Source organism: Brassica napus, chromosome C8, assembly GCF_020379485.1.
Source record: "Brassica napus cultivar Da-Ae chromosome C8, Da-Ae, whole genome shotgun sequence".
NCBI lineage: Eukaryota > Viridiplantae > Streptophyta > Magnoliopsida > Brassicales > Brassicaceae > Brassica > Brassica napus.
Window position 1 is genome coordinate 11,547,639 of NC_063451.1, and position 24,546 is coordinate 11,572,184.

The following is a 24,546-nucleotide window of genomic DNA, read 5'->3' on the forward strand; positions in this document are numbered from 1 at the left end:
TGGAACAATTTGAATTTGACGAATTTTCAAGGAAATGTAGTGAAGGCAGTGTTTGTCTTTACTAAGGGTGGGCAAAAAAACCGAACCGAACAGAGTCATACCAAACCAACCGAAGCGAAACCGATTCAAACCGAATCAAACTCTATTTCAAACCATTCAGTTGAAGATTTCTTCAATCCGAATGGTTTGGTTTTAAACCGAACCGAACCGAGAAACCGATTTATTTTTTGTAATTATTTAAATTAAAAATATTAGTAATACCAATATACTAAAATTCTAGTACCAAACCACATATTTTCCATTTTTCATTCATTAACATATATTCTTATAACCGAATATATAATCATTAAAATATTTGATTTAAAAAATAGAAAAGTTTGTATTATATTCTTATATGTAAACGTGGATGTTAAATCTAAACCTAAAACCTAAAACAAATTTTATTAAAAACAAAAGTTTTTCTCCACAGCGTCACATGAAGATGATTCATTGCAAGCTTTTTAATAATAATATAAGAGACATTAATAATGATGTTGGTTTTTTATTTATTTTACTTCACTCTCATCTGTTTTAATTCTTATATACTTTTCTGACATTTTAATGGTTTTTGTTTCAGTTTTATATTGAATTTAGTTCACATAGTTTTTGTTTACATAATTTATGTTTTAAAACATAATTTCTCTTAAAAAATTAAACTAGAAGAACCTAAATAAATTGATCCAAAAAACAATTCCAACCGAACCGAATACAATCGAAACCCGAATACAAATCGAACCGAATATAAACCAAACCGAACACAAACCGAACCAAACCAAACCAAACTAAATATGGTTTATTTCAGTTGGAAAAATACTAGAACTGAACTAACCAAACCGAACCGAACCGGAACCGAGAAAATAACCGAAGTGCCCACCCGTAGTCTTTACCAATTGACAAAGAACGATCAAATTTAGAGAGTAGACAAGTTCTGCTCAAATAGCTATAAATAACAAAGCGAAAATAACCTTTTGTACATATGCATCTTATTCTGTAATGTGAAATTCTCAACCTCAACTGTGCAACTTCACATCAGGGTTCCTTATAGATTTTAGCCACATATCCGCCATAACTCTAGACGACAAGCTCCACAACAATTCTTCATCTTCTTCTTCTTTCTCCTTCCTCTTAACATTACTCTTCTTCTTACCTTTCTTACCCATACCATACTCCACAAGCCACTGCGCCGCAGTCAACCTTCGCTTCTCCGCCCCATTGCTCTTCACTCCCCCAACGTGCAAGCTTCCCACTTTTAGTCCATCCTCCTGATCTTCAGCCTGCACCGCCACGACAACTGTCCCTCCCACTGCCTCATATCTCCTTGTTGGGTCCCGGAGCTGCACTGTCGCAAAAACGGTCAACGTTTTCTGCTTGCGATTCTCCTTGAGCCACTCGTCGAGCGGGATGGTCGACTCAAGTGGATTTGGCTGGCCTTTGGCAGCGGAAACCTCAAAAGGAGCATCATCCTCCACCATATCAGCTTGAATCTTTAGTCCTTCGATCACCATCTCTTCAAGTTTCTGTAAAGAAACAGCTAAAACCTCCTCAGCTGAAGCCAATGGATTCTCCTCCACGTTCCAGATTCCTGTCATTATCCTCTCTCTTCTTCCGCTGTTCATAGCGTTAGCCATCGTTTTAACAGCCGCAACAGTTCGCGCTGCGCTTGTGTTCGCTCGCTCTTTGTTCCTCCCTTGTATGATCGCTGACGCTATACCTTCGAAAGCCACTTGTTCCCCTGTTTTCCCCATAAGCTCGTCCATCGCCATAAGCAAACATATCTTTGAGTCAAGTTCCTTACCCGAACCCGCCATTCTATGAAACAATTCGAATCCAGTCGCTGATCCGGCTTCAGGTAGTACCACGATCTGTTTCGAGATTTGCATTACGAGCTTAGGAGTGTCCTTCCTCATGACCACCGTATCAAAAGGGTTCATAGAAACTAAGTATCCGCCGTCCCTTGTCTGAACAACACAACCGATGCCTTTCCCAAGATCTGAGAGGTAATTGTCAGATTCTTCGCCTGCTGATTCGCCAGATCGCAGCTCGGAGATCTCCATTTTGTGCTGGTAGAATTTGAGATTCTCGGATTCTTCATCCTCAAGTAACTGAAGGAACTCCTTTGTCACAGTCTGCTCCTCTTCATCGAGCCTTGGTGACTCCTCACCTTCAGCACCGTTACTATCATCTTTCATCATAGATTCAAGCGCTTTGATCTGCTTTGCAATAGAATCTAACTCCGTTAGTCTTATCATGTGCCGTGGATCATCAACATTAACATGTTGCTCCTTCATCTCAAAGGATCTCTCACCTATGGTTCCATCTGATTTCTCAGTTTCCATGTCGTCATCAAACTCGACTCCTTTGTCCACAACTTCAAATTCAGGTTCTTGGTCTTCTCCTTTGTCAACAACCTCAAAATCAGGCTCTTGATCATCTTCTTCAACTCTCTGTTCTGGTTCCTCTGTTTTCGGAGCTGGTTTCTCCTCCGGTTCATCCAGATTCAGATGCTCAATTCTTTGAAGATCAGACGCAGCCTCCACGCCACTTGCTGGCGTCCATGTCTGGCTCTGGCTAGTCATCTTTGGGCTCGGGACACTGAACGAAGTTTTTGATTGCTTTCGCCCAAAGGAACCGGAGAAATGCTTCGGTTTGCTGCTCGGTTTAATCCCTAATTCACCTTGTTTACCGTAAATGCCAGCTCCACCATCTTTTTCCATGATCTGAAACCCTAATTTGAGAACCAGTTCACCCCCTTTGGCTTTACCTGAAAGCCCCCAGCTCATATCCCATTGCCTAACCCTAGCTCCTTCATAACTCATCTTCTCCACAGATTCCTGGATTAAATCGCTCAAATCCACCATGTTCCTTCCAAACTCAAGCTCCTTAGCATCCACCGCGAATAGATAAACCAAAAACGGCCGAGCCTCAAACTTCGCCGGAGCACCTTTCCCATTAGCCGGCGAGTAGTACACGTGGCACTTGATGAACAGCGTCTCCTCGAAATCGGCAGATCCTTGAGAAACCCGACACGGCATCGTCTGGACAGCGCCATCTTTGGTTTCCTTCTTCCTCACGCAAACCCCGAGTCGTAGACCGTTCATCGACGCCGGTAGATTCTGGGCCGCCACGACCTCGACCGACAACAAACAGCTCAGCTTCTGCATTCCGATTCGGGCCAGCCCGCGAATGGGTTTCCAGTTCCATATCCCTTTTCTCTCTTCCTTGGCTTTGGATCCCACCAATGAAGACTCTTCTGGTGTCTTGATGCTTATCTTCTGAGTCATATTCTCTTCCTCCTCTGCCTCAAGCTTGGGTCTCGACCGCCATGGAGACAGAGACAAACGCCGAGACCGTGGTTTCGGTACCGTCACATCCTCGGCAGAGGTCACGAGGGACGGAACGGAGCTGCGAGGGAGAGCGAGAGAGTTAGTTCTGCGACCAACTGGAGCCTGAGGTTTCTGGTAAAGATTTTCACTTAGGGCTTCGAGTTCAGCGAGAAGCTGTGTGTTGGAACTTCGGCTACCGGAATATTCAGCCGCCATTAATTTGTGTTTTTTTTTCCGTCTCTGGACGAAGAAGGATAAGCAGCAGGACGAGGGTTTAATTGGGGAAATGAAATCAATAATCTTTTTTTTTTGTGTGTGTGTGTTTGTGGTGGGGATTAGTGATAGGTTTTCATTATTGGTATTGTCTGAAGGGATTGGATGAGGTTTGAGAATGTCGTGGCCTTGTGCCTGAGCTCTCATACTCTGAAAGAGACAACGACTGGTCCCTCATCATTTAATTTTCACGGTACGTTTCAGATCGTTAGCCATAAGCTTGTGTGTGGTTGTTGAGAGTTTGTCAGACGATGTAGCTACTCATTTATTTTTACCGTATTGAACTTGGTACAGCTACTCTAAAAAAAATTAATATTGCCTTTAATGCTTCCATAAACATGTCACATACACTTGTTTTGAAGAACTCCTAATAAGATTAAAAGATTACAGAATCAGGGAATGCACAAGTTGGATACACTTTTGATACTATAAACGGTTTTGATGCCTTAAAGAATCTTCTGTAACTAAACTTTCAATCTAATGGATTAACCGAATTGAAGCTGTCAAGTCGCCGTGAATGTCTCGATACTGAATTATCATTCACTGATCCATCGATCTTTCTCTTCTTGCTTCCCGCCTTGGACACGTCTTCTTTCTCATCCATGAGCGACAAGAATCTCTGCAGACGAGTAGACCGCAAGGACGAGGAGTCATGATTCTCTCTCCCAATGGCATCTTCTTCTTCCTCGCTTGGCTTTCCATTGTAGAGCTGACGGATGATCTGAACAAAGTAGAGGAAGAGAGAGAGGACACATGCAACTCCACATATGAGAAACAGTCCCCAGAAGCTTTTCAGATGAAGCCTGTCTGATTCAAGTTCTGCGTTCTCTAGGGTGCATGCGTTCTTCATCAGCCACTTATCATGGATCCTCTGCAGATCCCCGTTCTCTGCCAACTCCAAGATCGCTGTTGACAGATCTATTGCTAGAGGAGAGTCTCTAGGAAATGCCTAAGTAAAAGAAACATTTGTAATTTGACTGAATGGTAAAAATAATACTCAGCAAACACCAAAATGCGTTTTTTGGAGGACTTACAAATCCCCAGCCACTTTTGGTGAACTCCTGACCAACGATCCTATAAGCGCAATTGCTGGAGAGGAAGAGTTCAACATAAGGACGCTCGTCCACAATTGCCGCAACACCTCCTTTTCTTGGTCCATCTTTTAAAGCTTTGGCATAAGCTTCAGGTGAACCAAGCGGGACGAGCCTTGACTCTGATATGTTAAGCTCATCCCTCAGATAACGCTCTGCAAACGAACCCACCTGGTACCCAATCCGATCATCCATTTCTCTAAGGCTGTCAATTCCCTTGATTGGTGACGAGAGCTGCTGAACCGTCAGGATTGATGTGAGACTAGCGGTGTAGCTTGAGTTGATTATTAGTACAACAAACAGCCATATGATCAGAACCAACCGCCCAAGTGTACTCACTGTATTCTCTCCTGCATTTAAACCAAAGGGAAAGGCTTTGTGTCAGTCAAAGCCAGCTAATCATATCAGTGAGATAGTAAGAAATCCTTTTCTTTGTTTCACGTACTATGCGCGAAAAACATGGTCGAGAAGCTAAACCTGCAGATATCAAACAAACAGTTAGTGGATTGGATTCACAAGCAGACATGCTCTTTCACTGTTACTCAAACTGACCAGAGAATTGTGACGCATTGCCTCTTAGGCGGGCCTCTGAATTCATCGTTAATCCGATGCTCCAAGATCCAAACAACAATGCCGACAAAGAGAAAGCAACAAGCCGTGACTGCCCACATAAGTCGATTGAAAGGTCGGAGGAAAGCCCAAGCTCCTGAGTTGAGTTTCTTAAAAGGAGCAACAACTACTAGTCCAGATGCTGCATACGGTTGTGTAAAGTCTACAATCTTTGTCCGGTTTGTTACGATGGCAATATCACCCACTACCCCATCAAAATTCTGCAGAGTAATTAATTCCACAGTAAGAAAAACAGTAAAAAAAAAACAACTTTTTTTAGATAGGAAAAAAAAAGGATTTATTTGAAATAAGGCCACTCACACCACTTGTTATCATCTCAACCATATGAGTGTAGCTCGGATTCTCCTTTCCGTTTCCATAAGGGATAAACTTGACAGGGACTGCGTATGGTAAGAGATTCACTGCAGCTGTGAAGACATCAATGCAGAACCCTTTGAACATATACTCCGTTCCACGAATCTGCGAGACAAACTCCTTGTAACTTACGCGGCGAGGCACACCGATCTTAAGCTCTTTCCCATTGTTCGAAAAAGCCCACCCCCGTGGCTTTTGAAACGCTTCTCCCGGCCAGATCACATGTCTTAGCTTCTGACTTGCTGACATATTTGGTTTCGTGAGTGACTCAGGTGGCAAAACTGATAAACCAGAATGATTCGACCAGTAGCCTATTTGGCGAACACCGGTTCCGGCCACATTGATGATATCATAAGCCGGTCGGATCCGAGACCTATCTGTAGTAAACTGAAGCTGCCCTGTCAAACCAACCATATGTGTTCCAAGGATATCCTTAAGCAGAGCCTCTCCACCATCAAAGACGGTCATCGCTTCTAAGTTGAGACTCCCGCTTTTCCCCAGAGCATCAAGCATTGAGTCATTAGAAAAGGATATTTTCCCACCGTGTTTGAAGTACTTATCCAAAGCACGAGCTAAGAGCATAACCGAATCATAAGCGTAGAGACCGTACGTGTGAAGAGCCAGAGGAGCATCAGGATTCTTACGCCACCTCGCGAAAAACTCCCGTTTTAGTTTTGAATCAGGTGTGTGCGGACGCAGAACAAGAGCACCTTGAATACTCTCAAGTCTCTCAGAGGGAAGCGGAGAGGAAGAGTCAAGAGTAGTAGACAGCCAATCCGTAGCGATCCAAACGTACCCATTACCCATCATTCCAAGATACTTAGCTTCCTTGAAAACCGCAAAACCCAACTCCGAGTAGACATGAATCACAATGATTCTTGGCTGAAGCAACATGATCTTGATGAGCATGTTCATGATCTCATTCTTATTCACCGCATTGTCAGGATGTAAACCCGCCTTGTAAGTGATTCTCAACCTCCGACTCGCAAGCTTATCGTTAAGTGCAGCAACACCATTCCTTCCGTAGTCATCATCCACAAACACAGCAATCACTTCTTTCCAACCGTACAAGTCTACAATCGAAGCAATAGCCTCCATTTGGTATAAGTCGCTCTGGCTCGTCCTAATGAAATAAGGGAACTGGAGAGGCGACATTACAGGATCTGTAACAGCAAATGAGAGAAGAGGCACCCGTAGCTCGTTCGCCATGTGAGATATCATATGAGCAACTACAGAACATTGTGGTCCTATGATTCCAACTATGTCTTTCTCCATAAACCTCAATGCTATGACAAACAAAATTCATATTATTACAAAACAAAAATAAAACATTCTTTCCCTCAGGAAAAATATACCTTACCTTCAACCATGCCCATAAAACCGCTGCAGTTTGAGTTCTGCATTGAAACTTGAAGACGTGTCCCTACGAGGATGTCCGGGTTTGAATTCACATCTTTCACTGCCTCCTCAATCGCAATCTTGGCAACTTTGCCAATCACTGAGTTGAAACTGAATATTGAACCGATTTTGACAACTTCTGGTTTCTCAGAATACCCGTGTCCCAAAAATCCAAGACAGAGACAAGACAAGAACAAAAAAGACCAGAGTAGCTTCATCTCTGCTACAAAGACTGAAGAGAAAACAAAGAAAGTTGTTGACTTTCTGGAAATTAAAAAATACGCATCAATCAGACGATGTGTGTGATCAAACAAAACCCACAATTTAGTGAATCAAACGGATGAACTAGTGAGTTATACCTTTGATTTTTTTTTTTTTTGTTGCTTATGAAAGCCAACTAATAAACCAAATATGAATATCGAGCAGAGAGAGAGAGAAGACGAAGAATTGAAGAAGGAGAAGAAAGAGGCAACAACAAAGTGACGGAATCAGATCCGCTGATGAATTCAGATTACTCCCAACCTCATATTCTTCAAAGAAGTGAGAAAATATACAGACATTCACGTGTCTCTTTGCTTCCCTTTTTCATTTCTTTAGCCAATAAATAAACCTACCTTTCAATGGCTTTATGGGAATTTTCAAACTTGTGTCTTCTTTTCTCTACTGATTTCTTATAAGTTTGACAAAAAAAAATAAACAAATAAACTAACGGTTATAAAATAACAGAAAATTGCCGAACATGATTGTCTTTAGTATAAAACTAGATATTTAAATTTATTACATTTATCATTTTTATTTGTAAGTGAATTTTTGTATATTAAATTATATATTACTAATTTTTATTTTTTTTATATATTTTTAGTTTGAATTAAGTATTTCTATTATATGTAACACAATTAACTAATAAAATATGAAGAATCAAGTCCGAAATTTTAGAGTTATGTAAAAAAATATAATTATGTATAGAACATAAATTATCTTAGTTTAAAAGATCGGAATCTCATCTCGAATAAATTCACAAAAAGAAAAAGTATTCCAATAACCTACTTAAAATATCAAACTCCCTTTTCAAAAGATAAAAGTGTACTTAATAATATTTTTTTACGTGTAATAGTTGAAAACAGACAATTAAATATCGATCTAGAATATTATTTTAATATATCTAATGGTAAATATTAATAGTAATAATTTTTTTTTGAATTTTGTAATATTACATGAATTAGAAGTCTTTAAAATTTAAAATCTAAAATCTATTTTATTAACAGAATATATATTTTATTCATTTATTATTTTGACGTTACAAAATATTGCTTTAATTTTATTTGTATATTAATTTTTTAATAATTTAGTTTCTTTTTAAGTAATTTGAAAATTATCAAGAATATAATATATTTAAAATTATTTATTTAAATATATCCAAATATGATGTCTCATTTTTATGTGTGTTTGCGTTGAACATATTTAATTTGTAGTTTGTATAGTTAATAACACCTTGTTGCGTGCCGTTATATGGTTTTAATAAATGTGTTGTCATTTCATTTTTATTACTACTAACGTGATTTTTTAGTGATCAGTGATAATGTATTTTTAACGTTATGATTTATATTTTATCGTATATTTTCTAACTCTTCATGCTAACACTTTTTTTAGAATCATTTTAATTAGATAATAGGTTTAAAGATGTAAATAAAACTGTGTATGTTGTAAATTTAAACTTTTTAATGTAAATGAGCACTATCAATTATGGAAATTATATTATGATTTTATTTTACTAAATTTTTCTTTCTGTGTATATTTTTTTGTTTTATTTTGTATTTTACAATTTTATTGACATATTCTTTAATTGCAGAGAATTGATATTTCCAATTTTTGTTTCATATACCTTAAAAGTCTTCAGTTGATTTTTGTTTGTTTTCTTTCTCTAATTACAATGTACAGTTCGACCGTTTCCTTTTTTTTATGGATCAAACTACTAATATCATTAGATAGAAAAACTTAAATTCCAAGAAATGAGTGAGTATTTGTGCTAGAGAAAACTGATTTAGCTACTAATATGGTGAGATATTATAATATTAGAAGGTATGAAAACTTTTTTCTGTTGTCCTAATTAAGTTGTTGTCAATTGATTCTATATTTGTGATAACTGGAAATACATCTTTATGTCTTCCTTACATCATCCTTAATTAGTTTACCGTTCAACAATTTCTAATATAGTGAGAGTAACATAATATTAGATGTTGATTATCTCCTTCCAATTAGTAATGCACAGAATGAGAGAAATTCAAGGTAAGACCACTTTACAATTTTGTTCTCATATCTATATAGAGTTAGTTTATAGATTACTTTATCTGTTTCAAAATGTAATCAGTTTAATTAAAATCTGTAATATATAAAAGTTATTACTTTAAAAAACTGTCATTTAATATAAAAATTTAATCAATTACACAGTAATATACATAATTTAATTGGCCACACAATATCCAATAAATATAAAGTTACAAAATATAAAAACAATTTATATAGTGAAACAAAAAATACTTTAAACCATTATATTATAAAACAAATGAAATATTCAAATTATATTGAAACATTAGAATAGTAAGAATCAGAAAAGCTGAAATCTCAACGTCGATCATTTACGTCGGCCATGCCTTAGACCATCTCCAATGTATTCTTCTATTTTTTCTCTAAAATAGAGAAATTTCATATTAGAGATGAATTTGTCTCTGATATATTTTTCTATTTTATCTCTTAAAAAATAATATTCTTGATATACTCTTTTCTAAGTTTACAAATAATATTCTTTATTTGTGAAAGTTGAAAATCAGCCCAATTTATTTTAGTATTTTATAAAATTATGATATTATTTACACTAAATATTTCTTTACAAACTACTATGTAAATAAAAAAATATAATTATATTTTTATAAATAATATATTTCACTAAAAAAATATTTTCGGTTATAATTTTTTAAGTAAAAAGTTAAAGGATCATTTTGTAAAAACAAATAGAGGAGGTGACATGGTAAAAATATAGTTTCTCATTGGCCGATTATTTTTGCTTACGTGGACACTCTATCTGAGGCTTATATCCTCCAGTTTTAGTTAAAATTTGTAATATTTACTAGTTATTACTTTATAAAACTGTCATTTAATATATAAATTTAATCAATTACATAGTAATTTACATAATTTAATTGGCCACACAATATCCAATAAGTATAAAGTTACATTGAAATATTAAAACAATTTATATAGTGAAACAAAAAAATACTTTTAAACCATTATATTATAAAGCAAAGGGAATATTCAAATTTTTATTGAAACATTTGAATAGTAAGAATCAGAAAAGCTGAAATCTCAACGTCGATCATTTACGTCGGTCATGCCTTAGAGCATCTCCAACCCACCTCTATATTTGTCTCTATAATAGCATTTAGAAGTAAAATCACTCAAACCCTACTCTATTTTCTCTTTAAAATAGAGATTGCTATTTTCAGCTCTATATTTAGAAGAAGAAATAACATTCCTCCATTATAGAGGCATACTTTTTTATTTACAAAATGATCCTTTAACCTTTTACTTTAACAATTATAACCAAAATAAATATTTTTAGTGAAAATGTACTATTTATATAAATATATAATCATATTTTTTATTTACATAATAGTTTCTATAAAAATATTCAGTGTAAATAATATCATAATTTTATGAATGTTATACTAAATTGGGTTAGTTTTCAACTTTCACAAAGAAAAGGTACTATTTGTAAAATTAGAAAAGAATATATCAAGAATATTATTTTTAGAGGAAGTAATAGAGGAATACATTGGAGACAAATCCATATCTATTATAGAGTTTTCCTATTTTATCTTAGACCATCTCCAATGTATTTTCCTATTTTTTCCTCTAAAATAGAGGAATTTCATAATAGAGTTTTTATGTCTTTCATCAATCCTAAGTTTTATGATGCATTGTAACTCAGTAGTTCAAAAATACTGAGCTATACTTTAGAGCATTATGTATAGTAACTCAAACTGTATTGTTTAATTATATTATATAATTTTTTTCAAACTTATTTTTTCACTTTTTCATTTTGTATTATTTTCCATTATAGTTTTTCATTATTATTTTATTAATTCTCTAAATTTAACTTGGTGAACATAAGATGAAATAAAATTCGGTGAGTTAGTAATTTTTATTTGTATTGGCCTGATGAAACGCGAAAAATGATAACGTAAATTGATTTCTCTTTTTTTGTTCTTATTAATTTGCTCTTTTTATTCATAAATTTTATATATTTTTGGATTATAGTATGTATTTTCAATAAATTTAGATGATGACAAATTTATTTAAATTCAACCTAATTTAACTAAATTTTCATTTTTTTTGTATGTTTTTGTTTTCATTTTTATTATGCTTAAAAATTCTGTTTTGATTATATATTAATAATTTATTATGATTTTCAGTATATTTTATATAATTTCTCTCAAGTTAAATTTCGTAAGAGAAAAGAAGAAAATTTTCCAAGATCAGCAAAGATTCTATTGAAATGAGCAGTCGATCTTTGTTGTCTTCCCGTGAGATCTTCAGATGCAAAAATAGAAAATGTACATGAATATAAGCAAAAGCAATACACATATCTACTACATAGCTATAGGGTTAAGCCCACCTTGATTGTAACCGTGGAGAATCTTATCTTTTTCTTCAGTCTCACATTTAAGTTTAATCGAAGTCTTTGAGAATTTTTCCTCTAGCATCCTCAACCGACTCTGTATGTTCTCAGAGATTACGTTCAGACGCACCACAAGCTTATGATCTTTCCTAGCCTCTTCTTCTGCAAACCTAGAAATACTTTTGAGGTCACCCATCTTCCCCAAGTACTCTCCTATATAATTAGCAGCCCTATAATAATCATCAGTATTGGCAAGCCATGCGTAAAAGATAGAGTAAGCAGCACCACCACCACTCAGCCAATCTTTTTTACCATGACCATCTTCTTGATAAGCCTTCTTGAACAGCAAAGCATCGTTAAGTCCATTCCAGTCTCTGTTAAACTCAACTATCCCGGTTCCTGAATGACCGAAACAGTCCCACACGGTACGAACTCTAATAGGGTTGAATCCTCTTCTGATCAATTCATCCTTAAGCTGTGGTCCGCTCTCCCCAGTACAACACAAACCATCATGTCTCTTCTTTGTTGGTATATTAACCAAAATACCTTAACCCCAAACACAGATACAACTTCTATTAGTAATATGCTAACATGATACTTTGTAATGAAAATAGAGAGATGGGATCTCATTAGTTACCTTTCCAAGGCCACACAGGTTTCTCGAATTGATCATCATAAGCTAGAGGAATATCGCCAGTTAATGATGCCAAGGATTTTGAGCGCTTAGAGACTGTAGCCGTAGAAAATTTTCTAGAAAATATAAAACTGTAGCAATTAATTTACAATGCGAACCAGTACCTTAGGAATTGGGATTGAACAAAGCTGGGATCCCCAACTAATAGTTGGTAACTATACATTCATGTCTCCTCTAAAGTTGATGCCTTCATGAATGGTTATGCACACCACTTGAGAGTATCAGTTGAAATCTTTGTGTCCAAAAAGTTGATGCCATGCTTCCAACAAACTTAATGAAATAATCATGAGTGTTCGTCATCTGCTGAATATCATCTAACTCTGCTCCCTACCACGTCGTACCAACAAACGAAAACAAAATCATTAAACAAAACCAAAATCATCTAACATGATCTAAACTCAAGCTTGCTAAATCAATAAACGAAATAAAAATCATCTAAACTCAAGCTTTCTAAATTAATTAATAAAGAAAAAAAAAATTTAACTCAAGTTTTCTTCTGAAAAAGTTTTTAGGAAGATGATGTTCAACGATGAAGGCTCACCTTTTTATAGCTGGATTTCCACTGCTTCGTGTAGAAGATTAATTGAATGAAGAATCTTTGATTGGAGTTGGTTGATGGAGTAAATAACGTCATCAATAACACTGAATCAACTTGTCCTGTGGGAGATAAATATGTAACGACCCGGTTTTCTCAACCGGATCTTGTTTTCTTTCTCTCTATAATTAATTGGACCAAACTCAATTTATTCCCTTTTGGTTTAGTTAAACCGTGATTACATATATATAAAACGTGTTATCTCCTTCTCGATTCTAACCTAGCCGCATACCTCCATGCTTCATGATTTCTCATCTCCTTCCCATCTCTCTCGCCCAGTACATGTGTCACTTCTTCTCCTTGTGTGCGTAAGTCTATCAGAGAACCCGATACGAGTCGCAGCAACCATCCTACCTCAAGCGTTGTCCACATGAGCAAAGACGAGAAGGAGAGAAGACGTACGAACCGGAGCCACCATCTCATCATCACCAACCACCACTGAGTTGTGCCCCTGTGAACCTAAATACACCAGACGTGTGACCTATAGCACCAGAGATACTTTTGTGCAGCAGAGATTTCATCATGTCTTAAGCTGAGGAGAAGAGATGGATACATCAGACCCATGGCTGAGGAGTGGTTTTGCGAGAGGTTTCTAGTATGATCCAGGGGGTTCTAGGAAACGAGTCATGGCTCTTTGGATAGATCTCGTTTCCAGGAGTCTGTAGAAACAAACGGAATCAAGATCGGAGTTGTACAGTAAAAGTTATTGACATGCTTCTTGGACAAGAATAAGCTTAAGCTGTTGGAATGCTGAAACAGTTCCAACCAGTGTTAGAGTAAAGGCGAAACGGTCAACCTTAACAAAAGCTTTCAGTCTGGAAATTTTACAGTAAGTATTTAACTCTTTCAGTTATCATCTCCAACAAACGGATTGTCATTCCGAGTTATTTTCTGCGAGTTAAGCTTGTTTTCGTGAGAGGTGTTGGTGCAGTCTACGTTTGACCCATCTGGAGACGAAGCTATTTTGATTAATCAAATGGTGTCCGATCGGAGTAAACCCTTCGGCTACGGATATGTGACATCTATGGGTACATTATGACCGGAGGGATTGAAAAGTTAACGGTCAGTTCTTGAGTTATGCATCTGTTTTCTCTAGGGTTCAGTTCTGGCAGAATCATCGTATTCATTTATTTTCAGAGACTTTCGGAGTTGCTGTGATAGAGCCATCAAGGTCTATTCTGTGTTTCTCAGGTTTTCATTAGAACCCGTGGCAAAGGTGAGGGTCTATTCCGTAAATCTCTTACCAGTGTAAAATTCTCTCTATCGTAGTTTAGATTTCGAATCATGATCTGTCTGTTTGAATTGAGTCTGTTTGAGTCTTGATTGTTAGTTAGTTCATTCATTGTAAACTGGAACTAGGGGTCTAGAGGATTCAACTGTTGATTTGATTGTGTGATGTTAAAAGATGCGATATATCTATGTGTGTATACATAGTTATGAGTAGGGACTATGTGAGTGGGCGGGGGTCCAGAGATGTCTGGACTAGCGACGCAGCTTTGGTGGGCGGGGGCTTAGAGACGTCTGGGCTAGCGACGCAGATTGTGTGGGGTCTGGGTGCAGAGACGATTGCATTCGACGCAGCTTTGGAGGGCGGGGGTACAGAGACAGACTGTACTACCGACGCAGCGTATGTATATATATATCCGTATGAGGAGATGCGGGGTGTATGGACTAGCTATATGCTATCATCGCATTGTTTGTGTTGTGTTTGTGTGATGCTTTAGGCGTCTTGTTTGTTCATGTTAGAGCTAAACTTCCATAGTGAGAGTTCTATTTACTCAAGTCAATGGTTTGCTTGTTTAGCATCCCATACCTCACGGAGTAACTCCCCTGTTACTCACCCCTCATATTCCTTCCCCTTTCAGATGAGACTGACGAGCAAGAGTGATTGCTATCGGGATGGTGCTTTGGGAGTTTTATTCTTGTCTTTTTCAGACTTGCGGATTTTATGCTTTTATTGATATTTTCGGGATTTATTATGTTATTTGGATTTATGGCTATTTATTGAATTTACGACTTTGGAGTGGACTTTTGAGAAGTAATAAATGGAGATTTCAGACTTTTTATTTATTTAAGTTATTTCGGAAAATACGGGTGTTACAATTTGGTATCAGAGCGGGGTTCCGTCCCGACTCTGACCCGGGATGGCGATTTGTTAGGACGTGGTTTTGGCTCGGTTTTGACTCGGTTTTAATCCGGTTTAATCGATTTTAAAAGATTTTTGAATTTGGGGATTTGAGAGTTTTAAAGAAAGAAAAATACAGCACCTTTCCGCTCAGTAACTTCTGACCCAATTGTCTTTTTATTGACGATGAGTTTATCATCGTCATCCGCTCTCTAGCTAACAAGGTTTCAGCCAGATGTTCGAGAGATGGATGATGTCACAGTTTGATAGATTGCTCAGGTGTGTATCAGTTTCGTCAGCCGTGTTCAGAGATTGTCCGCATGTGGATGTGTGACGTTGTTGCCACCACACAAACTTCAAACCATCGCTCCACGAGTTTTTGTTATTGGAGATTATGTGGTATGAGATGTGAGCCATGAGTTGGCATGTGTTATTCGTGTGTATGAGTATATTTACTGCCTTGGAGGCATGGTTATTTTGTAAACTCGTGGGGATCACTTTTGGATTGGGGTGCGACAGCTTGCGTTGTGTGATATTGGAGTTACGTTTGATATGTTTTCCAGTTTTTGGCAATGTTGATCATTTCAGAGATGTGTCAGTTCGGACAGCTGACATAGAAACGTTGGGAGCTATTTATATTGATTGATGTGTACCAGTTATGCTTGGAGGGCCGATTGGTTCAGAGACTCGTTAGAGATGGAGTTTTGTTTTGCGATATCATTCTTGGATGGACTTGTTATCACGACATCAAGTACTGTTGGATTGCCTGAGGGCAAGAGTTCACATTTCTGGAGCAGAGCAGATTTTATTTGCATACATGCTACATGCATATGAGTTATTGGATATGGGGAGTAAATGGATTTTGGTGATCATTTCGATGGTCAACATGAGTTGCAGGATCTTCTAGTTATCTAAGAGTATGGAGATGTATTTGAGGCCTTGGAAGGGCTGTCACCAGCCAGAGGAGATGTTCTTATGATCGAGTTGGAGTCAGGGACAGCACTGGTTTCACGAGTTCCATACTGATTAGCGTTAGCAGAGATGGCTGAGCTGAAAGAACATATGGAAGATTAATCAGACAAGAGATTTATTTAGGCCGAGTAATTCGCTGTGGGGAGCACCAGTGTTGTTTGTAAAGAAAAAAATGATGGGAGTTTTCAGGCTTTGTATCGACTACATAGACTTGAACATGGTAACCATCATATTGATGAGTTGTTGAATTAGCTGCATGGAGGTTCACGGTTCTCGAAGGTTGTCTTGGCATCAGGACATCATCAGATTGCTATAGTTGAGGAGTATGTACGGAATGTGGGTTTCCGTATATGTTATGGATATTATGAGTTTTGGTGATATCATTTTGGATCGACGAATGCACCGATAGCATTTGAGAAGCTTATGAATGATGTCTTTCGTGAACACTTGGACAAGTGCGTGATTGTACTCATCGACGATCCCATTGAGTTATTCTTGGAGTAGAGGGAGCATGATGAGCGTTTGCGGATTGTGTATTGATGCATGAGGATCAGGTCATCCTATATACATTGCATCAGTTGAGACCTCACGAGACCCACTACCCTATTCATGATTCGTAGTGGCTGCAGTGGTATTTGCGTTATAGTTTTGGAGATTGTAATTGTACAGGAAGGAAGTTCAGATTCTCTGGGATCATTGGAGAGGCTGAAATCTATCTTCATTCATTAAAACTTGTACTTGGACAGTGCAGTTGGATTGAGTTGGTAGCAGGCTACAGTTTGGATATTGCATACCATCTGGTAAAGACAACCAGGTGACAAATGCCTTGAGTAGGTACATGAGCAACGTATCAGGAACCAAAGAGGTTCATGAGTTTACTGGGATATTTGCTAGTCTCAGATTGTGTGCCATTACTGTCGATGGAGAGACAGATGACCTTGGGACTTTGGAGCAGGCAGTTTTGCTATGGAGGATACCCCAAGCGCATGTTAGCGTTATGGCTTTGTAAGACGATCGAGATTGGGAGTATTGTTATCATAAGTGTTGAGCGGGATGTACCTGTACCGAAACCGAGTTGTGTGTTGGACGATAAGCTGTTAAGAAAAGGGATCTTGCAGCAAATACATCACTCGTGTTTCTCTACCCATCTGAAACACCAAGGCGTACAAAGATATGAAGTGTTAATTGTAATTGGTCTAGTATGAAGAGAGTTGTAGCTTCATTGCGTCACAGTGTCAGATATGTCAGATGGCTATGACAGAGGATCAGTTATCTATAATGTTATTTTTGAGCTTGCTTTTGCCGGAGTGGAAATGAGGCATGGTGATTATTGACATTGTTATTGGATTTTAAATCACCATATGTGGAAAGGATGCCACATGGGTAGTCATGGATAGACTTACCAAGTCAGCCCATTTCCTAAGTAATTAAGAAGACATTCAGAGCTAATCAGTTGGAGCACACCTACATTATTGAGTTTGGGAGGTTTCATGGATGTCAACATTGTATCGGATTGGGATTCGAAGTTCACGTCTACATTTTTGGAGTCATTCAGAAGGAACTTGGGACAAAGATCCACAGGAATACAACTTATTATCAGCATACATATGGTTAGTCAAAGAGGACTATTCAGACTTAGAGGACATGCTCAGGGATTGCGTCTTACAGTGGGATGGAAGATCGGAAAGCATTACATCTAGCAGAGTTTGCCTACATCGACAACTATCGTTCGAGCATTGAGATGGCACCGTATGAGGCTATTTATGGTAGGCCTTGTCGTATACCACTTTGTTGGACCAAAGTGAGGGAGTGACATGAGTTGGAACTATTAATGGTTCAAGAGATGGTATAGAAAATGGACATGTTCAAGGATTGGCTTTGGGACGCCCATGACGGCAAAGGATTTATGCAGCGAAGCGCCGTAAGGATTTGGAGTTACATATGAGTGATCTAGTGTACCTGAAAACAATGACATTTCAGGGAGGACTTAAGACTCATAAGCTGAAGCAACTAAAACCGAGGTACATTGGACTGTATCCTCCGGTGGAGCGAATTGGAGCAGTTGATTGCAGTTATATTATCAGCAGTGTATCAGACTTCCATGACGTGGTCCATGTGTCAAGTTTGAGGAAGGTCGGGAGAGGGCCAAAGCTCATTTTGCAGCAGCCGCTAAGTGCTCATGGCAAAAAAAAAAAAAAATTGTATGCACCTTGTCAGCCAATAGATATTATAAATCGGCAAGTAAAAGAGGTTCAGGAGATGATGACCATGTTGTTCAAATGTGGTTGAGTAAGAAAAACAAGATCCAGGAGGAGACCTAAAAGACTGAAACTCTGATGATGATTGATTATCCAGAGCTTTTTCAGGATGGTATTTGACAGCCGCCTCAAGATTTGAATTCGAGGGCGAATTCTAGTTAAGTGGGAAAGAATTGTAACGACCCGGTTTTCTCTACCGGATCTTGTTTTCTTTCTCTCTTTAATTAATTGGACCAAACTCAATTTATTCCCTTTTGGTTTAGTTAAATCGTGATTACATATATATAAAACTTGTTATCTCCTTCTCGACTCTAACCTAGCCGCATACCTCCATGCTTCATGATTTCTCATCTCCTTCCCATTTCTCTCGCCCAGTACATGTGTCACTTCTACTCCTTGTGTGTGTAAGTCTATCAGAGAACCCGATACGAGACGCAGCAACCATCCTACCTCAAGCGTTGTCCACATGAGCAAAGACGAGAAGGAGAGAAGACGTACGAACCGGAGCCACCATCTCATCATCACCAACCACCACTGAGTTGTGCCCCTGTGAACCTAAATACACCAGACGTGTGACCTATAGCACCAGAGATACTTTTGTGCAGCAGAGATTTCATCATGTCTTAAGCTGAGGAGAAGAGATGGATACATCAGACCCATGGCTGAGGAGTGGTTTTGCGAGAGGTTTCTAGTATGATCCAGGGGGTTCTAGGCAACGAGTCATGGCTCTTTGGATAGATCTCGTTTCCAGGAGTCTGTAGAAACAAACGGAATCAAGATCGGAGTTGTACAGCAAAAGTTATTGATATGCTTCTTGGACAAGAATAAGCTTAAACTGTTGGAATGCTGAAACAGTTCCGACCAGTGTCAGAGTAAAGGCGAAATGGTCAATCTTAACAAAAGATTTCAGTCTGGAAATTTTACAGTAAGTAGTTAACTCTTTCAGTTATCATCTCCAACAAACAGATTGTCATTCCGAGTTATTTTCTGAGAGTTAAGCTTGTTTTCGTGAGAGGTGTTGGTGCAGTCTACGTTTGCGACCCGTCTGGAGACGAAGCTATTTTGATTAATCAAATGGTGTCCGATCGGAGTAAGCCCGTTGGCTACGGATAGAGGACATCTAGGGATACATTATGACTGGAGGGATTGAAAAGTTAACGGCTAGTTCTTGAGTTATGCATCTGTTTTCTCTAGGGTTCAGTTCTGGCAGAATCATCGTATTCATTTATTTTCAGAGACTTTCGGAGTTGCTGTGGTAGAGCCATCAAGGTCTATTTTGTGTTTCTCAGGTTTTATTTAGAACCCGTGGGCGTGGGTGCAGAGACGTTTGCATTCGACGCAGCTTTGGAGGGCGGGGGTACAGAGACAGACTGTACTAGCGACGCAGCGTATGTATATATATATCAGTACGAGGAGATGCGGGGTGTATGAACTAGCTATATGCTATCATCGCATTGTTTGTGTTGTGTTTGTGTGATGTTTTAGGCGTCTTGTTTGTTCATGTTAGAGCTAAACTTCCATAGTAGGAGTTCTATTTACTCAAGTAAGTGGTTTGCTTGTTTAGCATCTCATACCTCACGGAGTAACTCCCCTGTTACTCACCCCTCATATTCCTTCCCCTTTCAGATGAGACTGACGAGCAAGAGTGATTGCTATCGGGATGGTGCTTTGGGAGTTTTATTCTTGTCTTTTTCAGACTTGCGGATTTTATGCTTTTATTGATATTTTCGGGATTTATTATGTTATTTGGATTTATGGCTATTTATTGGATTTACGACTTTGGAGTGGACTTTTGAGAAGTAATAAATGGAGGTTTCAGACTTTTTATTTATTTAAGTTATTTCAGAAAATAAGGGTGTTACAAAATATTTCAGGGTTTATAATACTGATTAGGGGATGAAATGTTTTGGTTAAAATCACAATTTTAATTAAAATACATCATATACAAAAAAAATCTAAATTTTTATTATATGATTAATGTAATTGTGTAATTTATTTTAATAATAAATAATTAAACAAAAATGATAGAAAGTATACAGATTGTTAGCAAATCTTTGTTATTTAAAATCATTAATTGTCATATATATCTTAATCACATTAGGTAATTCCGTAGGTTTAATTTAAGGAAAAAATATATAATAATTTCAATTTGATAAATGAATGATCCATAATGGACATACTATATAATATAACATTCCCTACAATTTAATTTTAGCTAGCAAAATTCTCAATTGATTCTAAAGCCGCCATGTAAGCAAAATTAGCATTATAATTACGTGACAACTCAGCAGGTCACTTTTTTAATTAGTACAAACTACATGTTATAACTTTTTAAATGTTTTTCAATTAATATATAAGGGATACCCAAACTAAGCCTAGTCGCCTATATATTCAAAAATATAGGGACATCCACACGTCTGACATAACCCCTTAGTTAGTCGTTCAAACACGCATCCATAATAATGATGGAAGCGTTTCAGAACTGTTTTCAAAACCACTTTCTCTTTAGTGCAAAAACCAGAAAAATCATTTATTTTATTTTCGTTTTGCATCTCTTTAACCATTATCCATTCTTTTATTCATTCACAAGATAGTTCTAATCTAGGTATCGAAATGGTTGCTTCCAAACTCGTAAAATTATCAAAAGATCTAGCAGATGAAACAAATGTCTCTTTGCCTAAGGTGATGTTCGCTGACAGCGAGGAACCGTGCGGCGTTAGGGTTCTCACCTATCAGTCCTTGCGAGCGATCAACACCATCCTGACGAAGACGAGATCCAATATCTCCTAGAGTCCTCATTTGGTAAGATAGTCGTTATAGCTGAAAAACCTGTCTTTTCTAGAAGATTTGGTAGAGTCCTTCTTTCCAGGCAACTAAAGGCCAAAAAAACAAGAAGCTTGGTTTCGATTAGCTGGAAAGCATATTCGGTTTTCATTGCGAAAGTTTTCCATAGTGACGAGACTTGCTTGCGGCGACTTCCCAAAAAACCGAAGGTGTAGAAAAACATTAACGAGAAACCCTATTGGTCGGAGCTCTTTGGTAGTGTTGAAGAGAAGCGAGTATTAAGAGATGTGAAGATGGTTAGGAAAAAACGGTTAGAAATCGAGATATCCGGATGAAACTCGCATGTCTTGCAATTGTTTCATCCGTTTTGCTGTCCACAAATCTCAAGATGAAGATGCATAAGGAACATGCTGAGCTGCTGGGAGACATCGACGAATTTTTTGCCTTCCCATGGGGTCGACTAGCATTCAACATGCTGATGACTAGCATCAAAAAAGGGATGAAATTTCTCTATCCTAAAATACAATAGCACTGAAAGGGTTCACACTAGATCTACAGCTTGTAATTGTTGAAGATGTCCCTTTTTGACTAAAGTCGTTCAAGAAGCATGTTCCTCATCTGAATCTGACAGCGACCAAAATGAGATTGATTGTCTGGTAAGCAAAACAAAGAAGAAGACTTTGAATCTTGCCCATGCTCTTGAAGTGGACAGAAAAGCAGAGGTATGCAATTAGTTATTTTGTTCCAACTCTTCATTTGTTAATATACAACTGGTAATGGTTAAACACCTTCTTTCTTTGCATCGTTTCTGAGTTTTCATTTTGCTGATCCATGTCTTTTATTATCTAGGTTCTGGTCAGAAGCATTATTCCACAAGATCCAAAACGACTCTTCGAAGAGTCCCTATTTGTATTGGCAGATGAAGTTACACTGACATCAAAGTAGAAAAAATTCTCAGGCTTATCTATGCAAATTATGTCTTCTCAAAGGATATGTTCAAAGGTGGAGAAACCAAATCCGATGTAGAGAAAATGCGTGAGTAATCCAAAGCTGCCACTAAAAAGAAGCAACCAATTAACAAGCATACACTAACTGTTGTCTTTGATGAAGCCAGAGTTAGCTCAATTTTTATTTCCGTTCTGAAACCTAAGCTTCATAGGGTTGATGGGAATGTTGCAGCGGCGCTCGCTTCCGTTAAATATTCTGCTCTCGCGTACAAAGCTTCTGTTGTTGCAGCCGTGGAGGCAATGTTTACGGCTTTCAAAGCCGAATCCTTTCTTCTGTTGCCCCCGAATGCTCAGCCTGCCGCTCAGGCACAACATTCTACCCTACCCCACCACGTGGAAACGGTGGCATGGCCGGTATCTCAGAACATGCAGACAGAGGTGGTGCTGACGAAAATGATCAGATTATCAAAAATGTCATGGAAAATCTTAGTCAATATTCAACCCCACCTGGTTCTGCTCAACGTTGTCATGTAAGTGTGCCTGACCTTTTTTTTTCAATTTTACCAAACAACGAGATTACACATTCACTGTATCATCTTAGACTTTTTGTGTATGCGCATATGATTGAATCCAAAACCTATTATATTAGCTTTTCTTATCTACGTTTCGTACTTTCTCACTCTTACCATTTGTAATTATATCGATACAATAATGGAGACAACTGGGTTATTGTGGTTGAACATTTTCATTTTTTAAATCCGGATCCCAAGAGATACTTCACGTTATTGTGTTTTTGTCGTCACGTCCTGTTGACAACATATTCTCCTATACCTAGATTTAATTTCAGGTTTCTAACGCCCGCTCACAACATCGACAATCCCACATGCCCTCGTCTGCCCGTCTAAAAGAAAACAACCAGAAACTTACTTCTGGGTCGGCCCACAGCCAGACCCACAAGCGCACGGAACAAATTCTATGGTTACATTTTTTTCTTTCTATTTTCTACATTTTTAATCATCGTGCATATTCAACGGCATGCACCCTGGATTCATAATACTGGCAACCTTTAATTCATAATGCAGATCCCTTCCTTTTCTTTGGGCCAGACTCAGGAGGACCCAACAGGGGGCGTAGATGATGAGATGGCAGACAATGACCATGAAAATGAGATGGTAGACAATGACAATGAACTGGTCGTGGACCCAAATGATGATACTATTATTTGTCGCAAAAGCAAGCGCTTGAGTATTGTCCCTTCGACATTGATTACTAACTAACAATGTGGTACTACCATTCTTAACTATGCCCGGGAGGGGCAAATGTGTGGGAATAGTGACTATGAGGCGTCGGTTATTCGTGAGAAGTACGTGCGCCTCACCACAATACTCAAGAAACCTTGATAACAGTTCTATTCGTCAACATATTCGGATATCACTCATCGAAGCTAGGATTTTATGTTTGATACACATATAAAAAAATTGGGCTTCGTACCCAATCCTTGATTTCAGTGTGATCAACGTTGATGGTCTGTCAGCCACTGGCAAGAACATTATTGACATTAAGGATAGAAACTGGTTGCTATCTTAAAAGGTATGCGTCGATGTTTATTAAATAGTAAGTATTTGTCTATTATGCAACCACCCCATCTTTACATTACGCAGGTCTTAGATATCTTTACAAGGCTAGTTAGATCAATGTTCGATAATCAAGTTACTGCCAAAGGTGACAACACATCAAGATTTCTTGATAGTCAGTTTGCGGCGATGTTGCCTTGGAACTATCCAAAGTTCAAAAAGGTCAAGCCGAAGGGGCAGGTGAATTTTCTTAGAAAAAGTTACAGCTTTGTCACCACTGCAACGCGTCTCTATCTTCCATTCAACCTCGACAAAAAGCATTGGATTGGCTTATGTGTGGATTTCACAACTTCAAAAATTTATGTTTTTGATTGCAACTCAGGACTTCAAACAAACACTGCGCTAGGTAAAGAACTCCTATCTATTTCAGAAAAGTTTATATTCCTTATGAAGCAATGTGGTGCTTCGGATGTGGTTGTTGATAAGCCACTGGCTGTTGAAAAAATCAAAGGTGTGGCACAAAACACCAACCCAGCCAATGCTGGAATCACAACATCTTTGTTGATCCAAACACATGCTCTCTTTGGTCCTTAAATGTGTAGGTGTATCACTTTGTCAATCATCGCGGATGAAGCACAAAGGGCCGCTATTATGATCTATAAGTTTCTCATGAAACTGTAGGACATATTTTCTTCTTTTGTTTAAATCTTTCTTTTATGATTGCATAACAATGATTCTTGTTGCTTTCTTCTGTTTCCGGATTTCATATTCTGTTGAATTATATTTATCTTAATCATCACCTTTTTCATTTGAA

The 24,546-nt window shown here is 37.9% G+C and overlaps 2 protein-coding genes and 1 long non-coding RNA gene across 8 annotated transcripts; 1 reads left to right on the forward strand and 2 right to left on the reverse strand.

The window, feature by feature from the left end:
• Positions 1 to 897: 897 nt before the first annotated feature.
• On the reverse strand, positions 898 to 3,578 carry LOC125591454 (protein PLASTID MOVEMENT IMPAIRED 1-like). The gene has a single exon (XM_048765723.1). It carries the CDS (start codon positions 3,576 to 3,578, stop codon positions 1,050 to 1,052), a length of 2,529 nt encoding a protein of 842 aa, XP_048621680.1. The 3' UTR covers positions 898 to 1,049.
• LOC106405581 (glutamate receptor 3.3-like) lies at positions 898 to 7,784 on the reverse strand. Of its 2 annotated transcripts, none has more exons than XM_013846111.3 (7): positions 7,468 to 7,784; positions 7,071 to 7,340; positions 5,657 to 6,996; positions 5,279 to 5,556; positions 5,172 to 5,203; positions 4,670 to 5,076; positions 898 to 4,584 (listed from the first exon to the last, which is right to left on the reverse strand). In XM_013846111.3, the coding sequence occupies exons 2-7, from the start codon at positions 7,324 to 7,326 to the stop codon at positions 4,108 to 4,110; spliced, it is 2,790 nt and encodes a 929-aa protein (XP_013701565.2). In that variant the 5' UTR covers positions 7,327 to 7,340; positions 7,468 to 7,784; the 3' UTR covers positions 898 to 4,107. The 2 variants fall into 2 exon arrangements, with proteins under 2 accessions (XP_013701565.2, XP_022564028.2); XM_022708307.2 differs by having other exon boundaries at positions 7,071 to 7,372.
• A 5,339-nt stretch (positions 7,785 to 13,123) lies between these two features.
• LOC106406229 lies at positions 13,124 to 24,546 on the forward strand. Of its 5 annotated transcripts, none has more exons than XR_007327477.1 (8): positions 13,126 to 13,901; positions 14,004 to 14,134; positions 14,210 to 14,288; positions 14,938 to 21,933; positions 22,061 to 23,136; positions 23,241 to 23,748; positions 23,820 to 24,138; positions 24,335 to 24,546. It is a non-coding gene; the product is annotated as an uncharacterized LOC106406229 (long non-coding RNA). The 5 variants fall into 5 exon arrangements; XR_007327478.1 differs by having other exon boundaries at positions 13,128 to 13,901; positions 22,061 to 22,688; positions 22,994 to 23,136; positions 23,820 to 24,546; XR_001281517.3 differs by having other exon boundaries at positions 13,124 to 13,901; positions 13,976 to 14,134; positions 23,820 to 24,546.

Bases quoted from the DNA above. Each gene is read 5' to 3' on its own strand.
- LOC125591454 (XM_048765723.1), bottom strand. From the start codon at position 3,578: ATGGCGGCTGAATATTCCGGTAGCCGAAGTTCCAACACACAGCTTCTC.
- LOC106405581 (XM_013846111.3), bottom strand. From the start codon at position 7,326: ATGAAGCTACTCTGGTCTTTTTTGTTCTTGTCTTGTCTCTGTCTTGGA. The intron at 5,077-5,171 runs GTACGTGAAACA...GTTTAAATGCAG, and splicing joins GACCATGTTTTTCGCGCATA to GAGAGAATACAGTGAGTACA. The intron at 4,585-4,669 runs GTAAGTCCTCCA...TCTTTTACTTAG, and splicing joins CCAAAAGTGGCTGGGGATTT to GCATTTCCTAGAGACTCTCC.